The sequence below is a fragment of the Chiloscyllium plagiosum genome, chromosome 6, assembly GCF_004010195.1.
Source record: "Chiloscyllium plagiosum isolate BGI_BamShark_2017 chromosome 6, ASM401019v2, whole genome shotgun sequence".
NCBI lineage: Eukaryota > Metazoa > Chordata > Chondrichthyes > Orectolobiformes > Hemiscylliidae > Chiloscyllium > Chiloscyllium plagiosum.
The window spans coordinates 104303870-104320786 of NC_057715.1; the positions used below are offsets into that span (position 1 = coordinate 104303870).

The 16917-nt window shown below is 42.1% G+C and overlaps 1 protein-coding gene across 3 annotated transcripts in view; it reads left to right on the top strand.

Moving 5' to 3' along the window:
* si:ch211-269e2.1 (cohesin subunit SA-2) overlaps window positions 1-16917 on the top strand; it is a 142089-nt gene that overhangs the window by 36377 nt on the left and 88795 nt on the right. For all 3 annotated transcript variants that reach the window (XM_043692329.1, XM_043692332.1, XM_043692330.1), the window contains exons 3-8: window positions 2948-3020; window positions 5126-5284; window positions 6495-6591; window positions 9839-9915; window positions 14041-14112; window positions 16616-16820. In XM_043692329.1, coding sequence (XP_043548264.1) covers window positions 2948-3020; window positions 5126-5284; window positions 6495-6591; window positions 9839-9915; window positions 14041-14112; window positions 16616-16820 — 683 coding nt within the window. The remainder of the gene's footprint in view (window positions 1-2947; window positions 3021-5125; window positions 5285-6494; window positions 6592-9838; window positions 9916-14040; window positions 14113-16615; window positions 16821-16917) is intronic.

Genomic DNA, 16917 nt, shown 5'->3' on the forward strand with positions numbered 1-16917 from the left:
GGACCTGACCAGGTAGTCACGGATGGAACGGTCTTTGCGGAAGGCGGAGAGGGGTGGGGAGGGAAATATATCCCTGGTGGTGGGGTCTGTTTGGAGGTGGCGGAAATGTCGGCGGATGATTTGGTTTATGCGAAGGTTGGTAGGGTGGAAGGTGAGCACCAGGGGCGTTCTGTCCTTGTTGCGGTTGGAGGGGTTGGGTCTGAGGGCGGAGGTGCGGGATGTGGGTGAGATGCGTTGGCGGGCATCTTTAACCACGTGGGAAGGGAAATTGCGGTCTCTAAAGAAGGAGGCCATCTGGTGTGTTCTATGGTGGAACTGCTCCTCCTGGGAGCAAGCAGGGTGGGTGTTTTCCTTGTTTGGGGCACCTAGAAGTACGTGATTCAGTCTCAGGTAGGACTGAGATGGCGAAAGTTTTCTTCTCACAAAGGATAGAGAACCTGTGGAATTCTTTACCACAGAAAGCTGTGGAGGCCAAGCCACTGAATATATTCAGGAGAGAAAGATGTGTGTATCAAGGAGTGTGGGGTCAAAGCAAGAATGTGGCATTGAGTTATAGGATCAACCAACATCATATCAAATAGTGGAGTAGGTTCAAAGAGCTCAATTTCGGACTTCTGAACCTAATTTCTATGTTTCTATGAGAGATAAAAGATCCTCCAGTGAAGAACTGATATGTAGATTAGATCCAGGGTCAACCATTCTCATGGAAGAGACCTACCATTCTTCCAAGTGCTTGACAAACCAGATCCCAGACTGAAATCTGGTTTGATAGTTAAGATTTCATTTGTTTTGGTTTTAGCAAAGTAGTCTCTTGCTCAGTTGTGAATGTATAATGTTGCAACTTTTGCTTTAACAATAAAACAGAAGTTTATTAATAATAGTAATGAAGATAAAACAGAATAAATCAATTTAAACACAAGAATTTTTATAAAGGCTATAAAAATATAATGCCATTAATCCCAAAACACTCCTTTATAAATTGAAAAGAAAAACAACAGCTTTTATATGACACCCAAAACTTACGCCTGATACAGTCCCCAAAAACGCACCTTATACAGAAACCAAAAATACTTCTTGTACAGTACTCACACCAGAGTGACTGTCTCTAAAGCCTGAATATGTTTAAGTTTCTTGTGACCTTAATTTGTAGACTAGAACTGCAGATAGTTTTCCCTGGATCTATTATTTGCTTGAACTTAAATTGCTTCATTTGAAGTAACCTCTTCATGGTTTTATTCCAACACTACATTGTTGGGACTACCATTATTTCTTTAATGTAATTTAGCTTTATTATATCCCTACTGTCACAGGAGCACTAGTGTACACAGCTGATTCATCGAAATACTTCAAAGGACTGCTCAAACTCGATATAAAATTTTTCAAAAACTCTCTCTCCATGTTATGGATTTTTCCCTTAAACTTAAAAGAACCTCTCCGGATCTTCTGAACTGAAACTTGTTTATGTTGTTCAATTGTAAAATCTTACCAATATTCACAAAAGTTTGTTAGTTATAAAGCTAGGCCTTAAAAACTTTAATAAATCACCGCTTACAAGCTAATTATTAACAATAGACATACAGAAAATTGACGTGTTACTAATTCAAAAACTAAAAACCCAAATTTACAATAAACAATATATTGCACAGTATACAGCAAACAAAACAGAAGTGAGTGTACTCTGAATAAAGTGTGTAATGTGCAGAATGCCTGCATTTGTGCAGATAGAGACTTGGACACTGGTGAATGTGCGTAACTGTACAATGGGATAACTATGGGGAGAAAGGTTTGGGGGGAGATGTGTGTGGTAATGTTCTGAAGGGATTAATATTCTTGTTATGTTGGCTTTACCCATTCTATTGAAGTCACATGCCACCTATGGGTGAAGATGAGAAGTTCCATTTGAGCTTTTGGTGGAAGCAAATACATCTATACCAGCTCCCCATAGACCTAGGAAATTTGCCTGGCCAATTGTAGTTATACTTACTGCTATCCTGCAGAAAACCTTCTTGTTAACTAAGAAGAGTGTCTCTTTTGTACATACATACCATGGATATGAATAGTCCTCTGGTAATCACTAGATAGGCCTGAGCCATAGCAAAGACAAAAGAGATGGGACACACTAAACTTCTTTCAGCACCCTTTCCCAAATAGTTGGAGGTAGAAAATACCACAAGATATCGTAAGTGGCCATGTGGGAGAAATACCATGGGTTTTGCCAGATTTTGCCCCTCTGTTTCTGCAACTATCCTGACTGATCTCACCCAAAACATCAGAACAAAGTACAAGCCCTCTTTTCTCTGATGCTAATGTTCCTTCTCAAGAGTAATATTTTTGAGATTTATTGTCCCAAAGCACTAGCATAATCTTGGATCCCTACAGTGAGGAAGCAGGCCATTTGGCCCATTTGTCCATGGCAACCCTCTGAAGAACTTCCTATTCATACCCACCCTATCCCTGAAACCCTGCATTTCCCATGGCTAACCCACCTAGCGTGCCTGGACACTATGGGCAATTTAGCATGACCAGTCCACCTAACCTGCACATCTTTGAACTGTGGGAGGAAACCAGAGCACCTGGAAGAAACTCACACAGACACAGGGAGAATGTGCCAAACTCCGCACAGACAGTCACCCAAGGGAAGAATGAACCTGGGTCCCTGCTGCTGTGAGACAACAGTGCTAACCATTGAGCCACTGTGCTGCCCTAAATCTTGTATTATGAAAAGTGAATTTGGTTATTTCAGTCACTGCGAGGGTAGATGGTGGGATTCATTCAGACCCTGTGTAATATTGGTTGGATTTCTGGTTCTCCACTACCTCATCCAGATTTAAATAGACTATGGAAAGTAATCCTCTGAATAATTCCCATGCCCCTTCTACAGAACAGTAGAATCAGGTCAGTGTGGTTCAGAGTCTCCAGAAGTTTATTTGTTGTATGTTTGTTGCAGAGAGAATGAGAGCCATTCGGAGCCTGACAATGATCTGGAGAACCAAAGAAGGGGAAGTGCAGGCTCCTTATCGGTGAGTACACAGAAATTTCCTTGTCTAATAATAAGATGCAATGGTTGGGTACCACAATCTTGAGATTTGGTTTTAATTCTCTGACACAACTGTAAAACTGTCTATATTATGGTTTGTTTTAAATTTTGGATTCAATAATTCAAACTTTTAGAAGACACAAATATTTCAAAACTGTCATTTACATTTGATGCCATTTTGGTCACACTGCAGGTTAAGTCATTTCTTTAACCCTTTCTGTGTTTTAAAAATTCTCCCTCCACCACTGATGCCACAGTGGAGCATTGTATGCCACCTGCAAGGTTCTCAGCAGAAATTCACTAAGGCTCCTCTGATGGCATTTTCTATGTCAACAACCTCTGCCACCTAGAAGGACACGGGAGCTCCACCGCTTGCAATTTCTCCTCCGAGCCACTCACCATCCTGACTTGGAAGTACATTGCCTTCTTGTTGCTGGGTCAAAATTCTGGAACTCCTTCAATATCAGCATTGTAGGTGTTGCTGCATCACAAGGACTGCAGCAGTTCCAGATGGCATCTCAATGCTACCTTCTCAAGGGCAATGTGGGATGGGTAATTAATGCTGGCCCAGCCAGCAATACCTATATCCCATTAGCAAATACACATAGTGCTGGGGTAACACACATTTTGGTAGTACAATTTGTCTATAGTGTCGCTGAAGAATTAGGGAACAGTATTTTGGAGAACGCTTACCTCCGCTCGCAAAAACATGATTCCAGCAGGGATTGGTTTGCGTGCTTTGTTCTGTCCATGCGCCGATGTCAGCTGCTGACAGAGTAGCTTTCTGTGAGAGGTATTGTACAGACAGTAGCTTTCTTACATTTTTTAAATGTATTGTGTTAAATTTCCCTTTGTTTTGTTAATAAATATGATTTCAACCTTCATTCAGGCTGTGCTGTACTTTGTGTTAGATATTTGGGTGATTTTTGAGCAATCATGAGTGATATTTTTTGCTGGTCTACCTCAACCCCATCTTTCCCGTAGGCTCCATTATTTCTGCTAAGCGATTTTCTATTTAGCGAGGTTTCACTGGAACACAACGACGGCATTATAGGAGAACTACCTGTAAATAAAAATTTGATTTCTCTGACATGGCCTAGTTAGACTTCAAATATACGAATAAAAGCAGGACTAATGAAATAAAAATGAATTAAAACAACAGAACAAGATTGAGGGTGATCTAATTGATGTATCTAAAATTGTTAAAAGATTTAGATTAGATTCCCTATAGTGTGGAAACAGGCCCTTCAGCCCAACCAGTCCACACCGACCCACCCACCTCTGACTAATGCACCTAACTCTATGGAAAATTTAGCATGGCCAATACACCTGACCTGCACATCTTTGGACTGTGGTGGGAAACCGGAGCACCCAGAGGAAACCCATGTAGACACGGGGAGAATGTGCAAACTCCACACAGTCACCCAAGGCTGGAATCAAACCCGGTACCCTGGTGCTGTAAGGCAGCAGTGCTAACCACTGCGCCACCATGCTGCCCCAAATAGGGTTATTGGAGGAAAACTACTTCCCCTTGTGGATGATCCTAAAACGAGAGGATTTCACATTGAAATTGGAGTGATCCTGTTCATGAAGCACTTCTTCACAAAAAGGCAATGGAAGTTTGAGACTCCTCCCCTCAGAGAGATATTGATGCAGGGGTCCATTTGAACATTTGAAATCTGTGCTAGATAGACTTTATTTTTGCTAAAGGTATTAAAAAATTGGAAAATGAGGTAAATAAGATATGAGTCATGATCTACTTGGAAGGTAGGAATGATCTTGAGGGCTGAATGGCCCATTCCTGATCCCATGTTCTCAGTGGCAGAGTTAGATAATTTGATTTCAGGTTGCTAGAGACAGGAGCAGTGATATTCAGTGGGAAGTAGTTTGCCAACCAGTGAAGTGTTATGTTAGACAACAGATGAAATTTTAGACACAAAAGAATCTGCTGGAGAAACTCAGCAGGACTGGCAGCAACTGTGGAGAGGGAAACAATTAATATTTTCAATCCAGTGACTCCTCTTCAGAATCCTTTGCTAGTGCTGGAAATCAAATATAAATCATTCTTTCCCTTTTGCTTTTTTGAAGTCATGGAAAAGGAGACGGAGGAGCCTGTCTGAGAAAAGCAGAAGGAGAGCATCAGTGTGTTCCCACCAGGACCGCAGGAATGGACGCTGCCAGAGGGATGACGACATTGAGGCTGTCACACTGTTTGAAGTAGTCAGGATGGGAAAAAGTGCCATGCAGGTATTGGCAGGACTATGAGAATATCCTTCAAGATAGTGCGGCAATATCTAACATTCCAGCAAAACCAGTAGTCTGTAACTCATGTTATTTGTGGCCATTATTGCCAAATAATGGCCCTCAACTGACATCTATATATGAAGAGGTGACTCGATCAGGAATAGTTGCACCTCTCCAGCACTATAGTTCCAATTGTACCCTGAGGTGTTGGCTGAAACCAGCTAACCCAGGAAAGACTTGATGTTTTTGGTTATATACAAGCATATAAAAAAGGAGCAGGAGAAGGCCACTCAGCCCCTTGAGTATGCTCAGCCATTCAATAACATCATGGCTGATCCACATTCCCCCTGAACCCCAATAACCTTTCCTCCCCAACTTGAAAACAAGAATGTATCTATTGCTGCCTTAAAATTATTCAAGGACTCTGTTTCCACCACCCAGTGAGGAAAAGAGTTCTAAAGACATATAAGCCCTTGTGAGAAAAGAGGTCTCTTCATCTCTGTCTTAAATGAGCTGCCATACCTTTGGTCCCTTAAATTGTTATGCAAGTAAGAACATTTTACCTGATTTCCCTATCTGCTGCTTGTGAAAGGGAAACCTTTCAGTCTTTGATCCAATCTCCAGGAAAATGGCACAGAGGCAGGATGATGTCGATAAATGCAACGTCAACTGATGGCAGGAATATATTGATTCCTGCCCTTGACTGTTAGACAAATATTAATGGTATCAAAGACATAAGAAGAAGACACAGAAATAAGAACAAAGTGCTTTTATGTAACACAGACAATTTGTCCATCCTACTGGTTGAAGGCTTGGGCTCTTATGATTCAAGGCTCACTGGTCTGGAGCCTCAAAGTCTTTTACGTAGTTGCCATTGTTTTGGGCAAAGACACTCTATATTGTGATATTTGTAAAATTGTGGGTATAGCTTTGGAAGATCAACTGATTAGTGGAAAAATGTGGGTTTCTAATAAACTATTATTCAATGTATTTTCCTGTCTAATAAAACCCCAATCCGTCCATATGGTTAGTCTTCAACACAGTCCTGTCAACAATACCTTCACATAAAGTACTAAAGCTTAGTACTTCGAAATGCTTAGAAAGAAAATTATAATTTTTCTACAATTTGAAGGAATTATATATGCTCTTTAAGAACGTTTCTTTATTGGAACGTTGCATTAGAATTTGTGACTGTTCTTTTCTTGCTCTGTAGTCTGTTGTTAATGACTGGATTGAAGAGTATAAACAAGACAGAGATACCGCACTCCTGGATCTCATCATCTTTTTCATTCAGTGTTCAGGATGCAAAGGTACCCTGCTTGGATGTGTCATTAATGTGCGCTGTCGTATCCATGATGCATTGCCCTGCCTTTCACTAAATGCTCTGAATACACAGGGATGATTTAATACTTTCCAGATATTCTATTTCTCAGCATTGTGATTGAACCTCAGCTTAAATTGCATTCGGAATGATTGCTCAGTTCACATTTTGAATAAGAAATTACTTACGATGATAATCCCCTCATCCACCCAATTTCCACACCTTTCCGCCTCTTTGCTTACATAACCAAAATGATTGAACTTCAACTCTAATCCGTAGGTTGTAAAATGCTTTTAAGATCTGGTAAAGGTGTTTAACTAGATAAGAGGATTTGACAGGGCAGATCCAACAAAAGAAGCCCCAATTTCTTCTGATGTGTGAATTAAGAACAAAACTACGGCATGGTCATTCAGAAAGGAAATTAAGAAACCTGTTTTCCATTCAGTTGTAGAAATTTGGGACATCTTCTGTCAAAAGGCTTTAGTTTCTGGAACAATAATGGAGCAATTAAGTCTAAGACAGTTGGGCTTAGTTGGGTAAGAATATCCAAATGGCATGGGCAGGAAAAAATGATAGAATGGGGTTGAGATACAGATCCTTCATGATTTAATTCAGTGCTTCCCAAATTTTCTCCATTCTGACCACAGTTCAAAGTTTGAACATTCTCACTACAACTCAGTGAAAATGTGAGAGGGAAGGTGAGTGCGAGGGGCTGTGTAGAGATGGAGAGCAGCCATTATAACTCGGTCAGAGCTCTATTGTGGTTATTGCTGCTTCATAGATCATGACACTAAAACCTTAGCTCACAACCCTGCTTGGGAGCTTGACCCCACTTTGGGAAACCCTAATCTAATTGAATGGAAGAATAAGCCCAACTGCCTGAATGGCCCCTTCCAGTTCTTGTGCTCCTGTGACAAAGATGTAATGTAAAATCTTTTCTTTCCCTCACTATAGAACCAGGTGGTAATGCTCTTTTCATAAAAATATCTCGCTCTAAAATATGCCTTGACAGCAAGAGAAAAACAAGTTTATCATCTTTTGGAAATTACATATACGCAAGGTTATGACTTAAATTCCATTCGCTGGAGGAAAGATGTTTTTAATTTTCTCTGGGCTCACAAACAGCTCAGAAAGTTCTTAAGTTAATCATTTATTTACACACTGGCCTGGAAACTGAATGCAATGGGTGGGGCGAGGAAGGGTATAGAGTGTAATTTTGTAGAGTAGTAAAAGGAAAGTCCAGTGTGATCTGAGAACTTGTGTCAGCAGCTGTGCCTGCTGTGTAACAGTGTCACTGACCTTGCTGAATGGTTAATTGCAAAAGCCCAGGGAATAATAGTGGTACTTGGTCATTTCCTGAAGTGTTGAACTTTTAGGCTCCTTAACCTTTGGGTCCAAGCTGAGAGATGGGATGCAGGAATGTAAGGAATCTTCACACCCAGCCCAAGCTTGACCTTATAAAAGACATTTAATCATAATGACCACCAAATGAGGCCATTTGGTCCATTTAGTCTCTGGTTTTCTCTAGAGTATCCAGTCAGTACTATACTCCCATTCTATCCTTGTGGTCTAATGGAACATGTTTAACTGCTGCCAAACTCAATGCTTCACCCTCAGCTCATATTTCAACTCCACAGTAAGGCCATCAAGAAGCATGTATGTTTCAATTTCTGAAACATTGCTTGCAGCTGTCCACCTTATAGCTCCTGATGCCCTTCTGCTTTTCATCATTGTTATTCCAGTACACTACTGGATGACCTTCCAAATTCCATTGTTTGTATTTCTCCATCTGCGTCCCATCATTTTGGCCTTTCAGTCCTGACCTTCCCCATTGAAGCCAATAGGAACCAAGCTTCTATGGTTCTCCTCTTGGCAATATATTGGTGTAAAGATCTTGTAGCTCAATCCATAAGTTCTTGCATAGCCTCAGGCTTAGCTCAGTCTGTTGTTGCCTCCAGGCTATGCAACAGGGTATTCCTGCAAATCATTCAGTCTTTTTCTCTCTATCTGGGGATTTTCATAACGTGGTCATAGAATCATCCAGAAGAGGCCCTTTGGTCCATTGAGTTTGTACTGCCAACATTATACTAGTCTCACTTTCCTACATTAGGCCCATAGCTTTGAATGTTATGACACTTGAAGTGTTCATTCAAGAACTTTTAAGGATTGTGAGGTTTCCTGTTCCAAAAATATTGGCCCTACAAATTGGAACATGCTTCCTAAATACCAATGTCTTACGTGTTCCCCATCCTTCCTGAAGGGAACCTCAAATGAAAACAAATACTGCAGATGCTGGAAGTCTGAAACAAACGTTTAAAATACTGGAGAAAGTCAGCAGGCTTACATTATTTGTGGAGAGATAAAGAGTCCAAAGAAGAGTCATTTTGTTTCTCCAGCACATTCTGTGTTTGTCCATGAAGAGAGTCTATCTGATTCTTTCTTTGGCTACATCTTGTCAATTTTCACTATTCATAGAATCCCTACAGTGCAGAAAGAGGCCATTTGGCCCAGCAAGTCCACACTAGCCCTCCTAAGAACATCCCACCCCCACTGTATCCCTGTAACCTGACATTTACCATGGCTAACCCATCCAATATGCACATCCCTGGACACTGCATGTAACCTGCATATCTTTGGATTGTTGGAAAAAACTGGAGCACCCAGCAGAAACCTACAGACACAGGTAGAATGTGCAAACTACAGAAAACAGTCGCCCGAGGCTGGAATCAAACCTAGATCTCTGGCACTGTGAGGCATCTAACCACTAAACCACCGTGCCACCTTTTGGTGGTCAGTTTTGTCTTTTTAAGGTATTCTGGGACAATTTGCAATATGACAGGCACTTAATCAATCCAAGTTGTTGTTACAGTTTGTCCAAACCTGGGCTGTTCTGTCTGAATGTTAGGTTTTCAACTGCACAATGTGGTTCAAAACTGAATATTCCCATCCAAAACTGGACTGTATGAGCACACTGTGGAGCTTGTTGTCCAAAGCCAGATCATCCGACTTTAAACTCAATTGTGACAACTCCAATTGCCCGAAGCACATCGGGCTAATCTCAGGACCTGGGATTTCGGACCAGCAGAATTTTAGCGCAGTAATACATTTATTATTTATACATTCTGCTTTATGAAGACATTCCTTTTGTCAAAACGTAATGTATTTTATACTCAGGCATGAATATTTTTAAGTAATGTGTTTCATTCTTAGTGTTTTTTTCTCTCCTGTTGTTGCAGGGATGGTTACAGCTGAGGTCTTTCAAAATATGCACAGCCCTGACATTAAGAGAAAAATGACTGAGGAATTTGATGAGGTGAAATAAGGTTTTTGAGATTGATTTGAAAACACGGTTTTCATCCTGTGCTGTATATTCAATCTTCTTTCACACATAAATTGTGGGATTTGAATGCTGTATAAGCATCAATTTCACAGCAGGCAGGATGCATGCACGGAGTCAACAAATGCGACAGCTCGCCGAGAGAGTGTCACAGGCTGACACAGCCAAAAGGCACAGTGGTAGCTTCCCCATTACCTTAATAATGCAGTGTGCACAACATCGGAACAAAGTGTAGACCCTTAAGCCTGATTGGCCAATCAATAAGATCAGTGCCTGCCTCACCTCAACTTCCATGCCCGCTCTTCTTTATTCCCTTTGTGACCCCAAAAGTCTATCAAATGCAACTCTAATTGCTCAGCAGCGCAGAGCTTAAAGATTGCTGAAAAGGGAGACTATGTTGAAGATTTTCATTGTGCACGCTTCAGGACTGATGAACAAGAAAAGTTCAGACCAACGTGCAGCAGAGGGTGCTGCTTGGTCCAACGATAGTTGGCACGGTGATGCTGTAGGAACTGTTAACTGTCAATCTTAGCTGAAAGAAATATAGACTAGTCAAATAGACCCTGATTGGTCAACCTGTTGCCATGGGGAGTGCAGAAGGCAGTGGCGGTCTGTACTATCCTTTCTTCATTGAAAAAAAATGCAATGCACGGACAATATCCTTTTGCCTAAAACAAGAGAGTCCCGTGTGTTCTTGTAGCATGCAGAAATTAATCATAATGTAAACCTGACTGATGATATCAAATTGGTTTCTCGTGCAATTCTTAGCACAGTCAGGATCATTTAGTAAATGTTGTGCAATAACAGAGTCGTGTCTAATGTTGAGCGAGGTATTCTTAGTTTTGCAAGAATGGGTTTGTCTGAGAATGGTCAGCATGCTGCCCACTGTGCATGTTCATATGGATGCCTTGTTTGCTGTGGTCCACCAATCATTGAGACATATGACCCATGTACCTGGCATCACATTGGCAACAAAATGTACATATCGCATGTGTGGTAAGCATCCTGTTGGTGCAGGAAATCATTTGCACCACACCAAGTAACAGTGTAATCTCAACTTTGAATGCAAAAAAAAGAGAAAGCGTGCATGCTGTGTGGAAGAGGACATTCTCTTTTTTTTTACTAATTGAATTTTTTTTAACATCAGAAGTGACTAAATCAGACCAGCCTCTTGAACCACAAGGGAGGAAATTTCTGAATGTGGCGACTATGCAAGTTTAAATATTTCTATCAATGCTTGTGAGAACAGGAAGGGGATACACAAACAGCTGATCCAAAGATAGATAATGCTTTGGTGCAAACCAGGACCGTCTCCATTTTGATCCCTGGACTGTGATCATTCTAGATCAGAGATCTAAAATGAGTCTTGATGTTTCTGGGGTAAGGATGAGGAAAGAGATAAAACACAGGAAGCACTCATGCTCCTAATTGCTGTTCAGTGATGGGGACAGTGAGGTGCGTGTATCTGTGTGACTATCAGTTGCAGTGTACTCTCTATCCTTAAATAGTCTCTTTGCATTCTGTGTGGGTTTGCATGGGGAGTGTGGCTACATAGGCAAGTTACTAGGAAGTATAGAGGGAGGTGGGCAACGATTGGAGGAAGAATTGCTGTTCTTTCTTATTTAAATTGTTCATTCACTTGATGTGGGCATTGCCAACTAGGCCAGCATTTATTGCCTATCCCTAATTGCCCTTTAGTAAGTGGTGGTGAGCTGCCAGTTTGAACTATAGCAGTCCTTAGGGTGTAGGGATACCCATAATACTGTTAGAGGGAGAATTTCTAGGATTTGAGCCAGTGACAGTGAAGGAGTGGTATCGTCCTGAGTCAGGATGGTGTGTGATCTGGAGGGGAAACTTGGAAGATGGTGTCCCCAGGTATTCCAGGTGGTAGAGGTCCCAGGTTTGTCAGATTTCAAAGCTGGCAACCTATAATAACTCTCTGGTAACTTTACTAACTGCTTTAAGGGGAGCAATCTAGTTGGTACATAGCTCTCAACCTGTGGTGAACAGGAATGTGTGAAGAAATGCAATTGTAAAACTAAGTATTTCCTCACCTGTTCAGTTAGGACGTGAGTCTGGGCCGCCTGACTCAAAGGTAGGGACACTACTACTCTGACACAAACTCTGTGACTTCATGTGATCTCTGATGTGGTTACTTCATGGTTAGAAGTTTGGAAGCAGAAGGCATTGAGGCTTGCAGATGGATCAAAGAATGAGAAAGTATTCTTACATTTAACATATAAAGGGGGTGATTAAAATGAGCTTTTAGATGGCAGTGTTCAGGGGATTGGTAAGGGGTACCCAGTTATTCTGTATTCTGTTATTCTCAGATACATGCATGTATTCTGTCCCACATTCTGGCACAGAAGTTAGCTCCCTCAGCTTTGTTCCTTTTTATAAAAAGTATTGAGTAATTTACTGAAGCAAAGAATACTCTTAATTCCCGACTTCTCTTCTTATCTGTCCCTACTCCAGGACTATGAGGTTCACTCTATGCTCATTCAGTGGCCTTCACTGGCAAAGCGACAGCTTTGTTCTGTCGTTAGCTGCTCTGCTGAGGGAGCTGGTCTGCCTCCCTCTTGAACCACTGCAGACAGTATGTGGCTGTCAGGTCGGGTGGCCATTTGCGATGTCCACCTGGCCAGTGATTTGTGCAAAATTCACTGCGTTAATGCAGTGTAAAGTTAGTGCAAACTTCAAAGCACTGCATTCATGGTCCAGGCTTTTCCCTCTCCTGATTCCAGATGGAGCCGGTGGGTTATGGAGAAAGTATGGAGCCAGTGGCCTAGCATTTGGCTCTGTCGCCTCGAATCCTAACTCTCCTGACGTTCCTGTGGATGGCGTTTTGGGGGTTGGGGGAAGAACCTAGGGTGGGGTGGGCAGGGGTGAGAAACTGAAGGGTGCCTCCTAAATGGGACACCTTGGGGGTAATAATGGAGCTTGTTAAGTGCTTGCTTTCTGAGTTCCTGAAGTTTTTTATGACGGCAGGGAGACCTTAGGAGCTGTTTGAAACTGACCAAACCTAATCTGACAGCTACAGGGCTGGGCAGCACCTCAAGACGTTTCATTGGATGTTTAAGACTGAAATCTACTGAGCAGCAATGAAATGTCATGAACAGACCATTCCTTCCCCTAAATGAGCCCCATGAAGACCACTATTTGTGCCAAACTAGTGGAAGTGGCTTTGCAACCCTGAATCTAAGCTGACCCCCAATTCCCACTCCTGATGGGAAAATCAAGTCAATGAGTTTGCATTTCCAATGAATGGGAAGTGTGGATCAATTGTGATTAGCTACAACCAGATAGCCCTCTTCTTTGTAGAGACAAAAAAAAACTGCAGATGCTGGAATCCGAGGTAAATAGGCACGAGGCTGGAAGAACACAACAAGCCAGGATGCATCAGGAGGTGGAGAAGTTGACCAGGGGTGGGTGTAAGGGGAGCTGCAGATAAAGGGGGATCACCATCCTGCCCCTTTATCTGGAGCCCCCCCCACACCCATCCCCCGTCCTGAAAATGGGTTACACCCGAAACGTTGAGTTGTCCACCTTCTGATCCCTCTTGTTTGTGGCATTTCGCTGTACTAGAATGTCTGCCCCGTGTAATTTATTTCACAGGATGTGGGGTTGCTATCAAGGCCAGTATCTGTCGCTCATCCCTAATTGCTTTAAAGCTCAACCATTTAAGATTCAAGTAGGTTGCTGTAATCTGGAGTCACATGTGGGCCAGCAGGTTTCCTTCCCTGACGGGTTTGTACAACTTTATGATCACAATTCCCAAGGTAAGCTTTCAATTCCAGACCTATTAACACATCAAATTTTAAACTCCAACAGTTGCCATGGTGTGATTTGAACCTGTGTCCCGAGAATATTCTTCTCCAGAGTACATGACCAGTGTTACTGCCCAATGCCATCATTCTCCCCGTAATAAGAGTGGCTGGAGTTCACAGTCATTAGTTGTATGTGGAACACTTGGAGATGTTCTGCAGATCTGATCTGGCACCTACATTCAGTTGTTGCTTTAGTAATAGACTGCAATATTTTGCAAGGTGTTGGCCTTTAATGGATTTCTTGAAATTCAGTTTAACATTGTACCTTTTGCAGGAAACAGGCTTACAGTACAAGAAGTTCATGGTCTACCCCTGGATCTTGAATGTTACCTGGCCACTAGACTTGGTATTATTTAGTTTTCTTTATTTTAACGGTGATTGTGTATTCCCCAATATGAGTTGTGTTTCTTTTTCTATTCTTGCTTATTCTTTGCAGAGAGAGGTGACCCAATCATTAAAGTGAAGAAGTGGGAAATGCTAGAAATGTTAAGGCAGCATCCATGGAGAGAGAAACAGAGTTAACTTTTGAGGTCAATGATCTCTCATCAGAACTGGAAAAACATCAGGGATGTAACAGGTTTTAAGCACAGAACTAGTGAAAAGAGGAGGGGAAGGATAGAAAAGGATGGAACCATCACTGTTGGAAGAATTGGAGCAAAGATTGAACTCAATTTGAGACCAGAAGGCTGTAAAGTGCCCTTGTGCTGAGCTTTGTTTGAACACTTGCAGGAGCTGACGTGCTCTTGCGGAGAGCCAGTACAGATGCAACGGACTGAATGGCTTCCTTCTGCCAGAGAACAGCATCTGGGATTCTGAATGTAACAAGCTGAGGTGGGAGAGTTCAAAGTGGGAGTGGGTGGAGAATTACAACGATGCATTCAGAAGCTCAGAGTCATGCACAGAGACTGCAGAATGAAGTGATTACCCAATCTGTGTCTGGCCTCCCCAGTGTAGGAGAGGCTGGATAAGCTGGGACATTTCTCACTGGAGCGTAGGAGGTTGACGGATGACCCGACAGAATTTATAAAACCATGAAGGGGCATAGATAATGTGAATGGCAGGTGTCTTTTCCCTCAGGAGGGGACTTTTTTAAGGTGAGAGGAGAAAGATTTAAAAAAGACACTTGAAGCAACATTTTCTACACAGAGAATGATTCATGTGTGGAATGAACTTCCAGAGGAAGTGGTGAATGTAGGTACAGATACAACGTTTAAAAGACATTTGGATAAGTTCATGAATAAGAAATGTTTAGTGAGATATGGAGGCAGGTCGGACTAGTTTAGTTTGGAATTATGGGTCGGCATGAACTGGTTGAACTGAAGGGTCTGTTTCCATGCTCTATGACTCTATGCTTCTATATGAAACAACAATAATTTTTCAAAAGTGCATTCATATTGCTGTTTTAACCTGGAAGTTCTGACTGGTTACTTTGAAGGGAGGAGGTGAAAAAAACAGTTCTTGCAATTCATGCTGTTGCATTGGAAAAGTTTCCCAGGAAAGAGACGATGGGGTTGAGGAGTAAAGCAGGGTGTCGCAGAGCGAACATAACCTTTGGAATGCCAGAAAGAGAGGGAAAGATGTGTTCATTGGTGCCATTGTCCCGGAGGTGGCAGAAATGATGGAGGAAGATCCATTGAATGCAGAGATTGGCCAGGGAACTCTATCGTTGGGGAGGATCGGGAAAGGATGAGAGTAAAGGTTTGGGAAAAAAACACAGACACAATCAAAGATCTGTCAACCATGGTGGGGAGCATGTGCAACAAGAAGACAGATGCAATGGAGAAATTAGGAGAATGCAAGAGAGTCCTTATAGGAGAGGGTGGGAGCATATTCTGTCGAGAGGTGGTGGGAGTCAGTGGGCTGATTCTAGGTTTTATTTGACAACTTATCCTCAGAACGAGTGACGAAGAAGTCAAGGAAGGGTAGCTTACCATCCAAGGTGGACCATGTGAAAGTGAGGAAGAAATGGCAATCGAAAACAAAGTTAATTAAATTTCCCTGCTCAAGAAATATCATGAAGTGGCAAAGACAAGGTAATTAATGCACTGGACAGAAGAGGGGACAAAGAGGCCTTGAGGAGGACCAAAACAAAGAAATTTCTACATAATCCACGGGGGTTGCCACCTCTGAATGGACATATTCCTGGAGACTTTTTAATATAGAGTCATGGAGTTGTACAGTACAGAAACAGACCCTTCAGTCCAACCTGTCCATACCATATCCTAAATAAATCTAGTCCTATTTTCCAGCATTTGGCTGATATCCCTCCAAACCCTTCCTATTCATGTTTCCATCCAAATGCCTTTTGTACTTTGCTTCACACGTTTAACAATCATCTCTAGTTGAAACAACTCTTACCCTATTTTCAACTTTTCTACAGTAAGAAATATTCAATGAATAAGCAAATGTATGTTTTCTCCTGGGCGTCAGTACCCAGGAAATTAATCTTCAATTCCTGGAGAATCTATCAACAGAAACAACTGATATTTGAATAGCACCCTTTATCAGAGGTGGAGCATCCCAAGATGCTTCAAAGGCGCAGTCATTAACATTTGAAACTGAGGCACATAGGGAGGTGTTGGAACAATGATTGAAGGGTTTGTCAATAAGATAGGTTTTAAGGAACATCTTGAATAGGGAGCAGTGCAGACATTAATGGAGGAAGGGGGAAATCTAGGAGCTGAATGGCTGAGGACACGTGGTGAAATGATGCAGCCTGTGGGACATTTACAATTGAGGCGCTGACAGGCTGGGATTAGGTGTAGGATAATGAGGGTGGGGTAATCTTCGAGACTTGGTAACCCTAACCGATTCACTGCTTGGTCATGAGTCTCTTGCTCTTTTTCTAGGACAGTGGAGATTATCCCCTTACGATGTCAGGGCCCTATTGGAAGAAATTCAAGTCTAATTTCTGTGAGTTTCTCTCTGTGCTGATTCAGCATTGCCAATACACTATCATACACGATGAATACCTGATGGATACTGTGATCTCCCTGTTGACTGGGCTCTCAGACTCCCAGGTGAGAGCCTTTCGGCACACCAGCACACTCGCAGGTAAGAATAGTACAAATTGATAGACCCCTCAAGTTAAGGGTTAATGGTGGGAGAAGGTGGAATTGGGGTAGTGTCCAGATAGGAAAGTGGAGCAGTT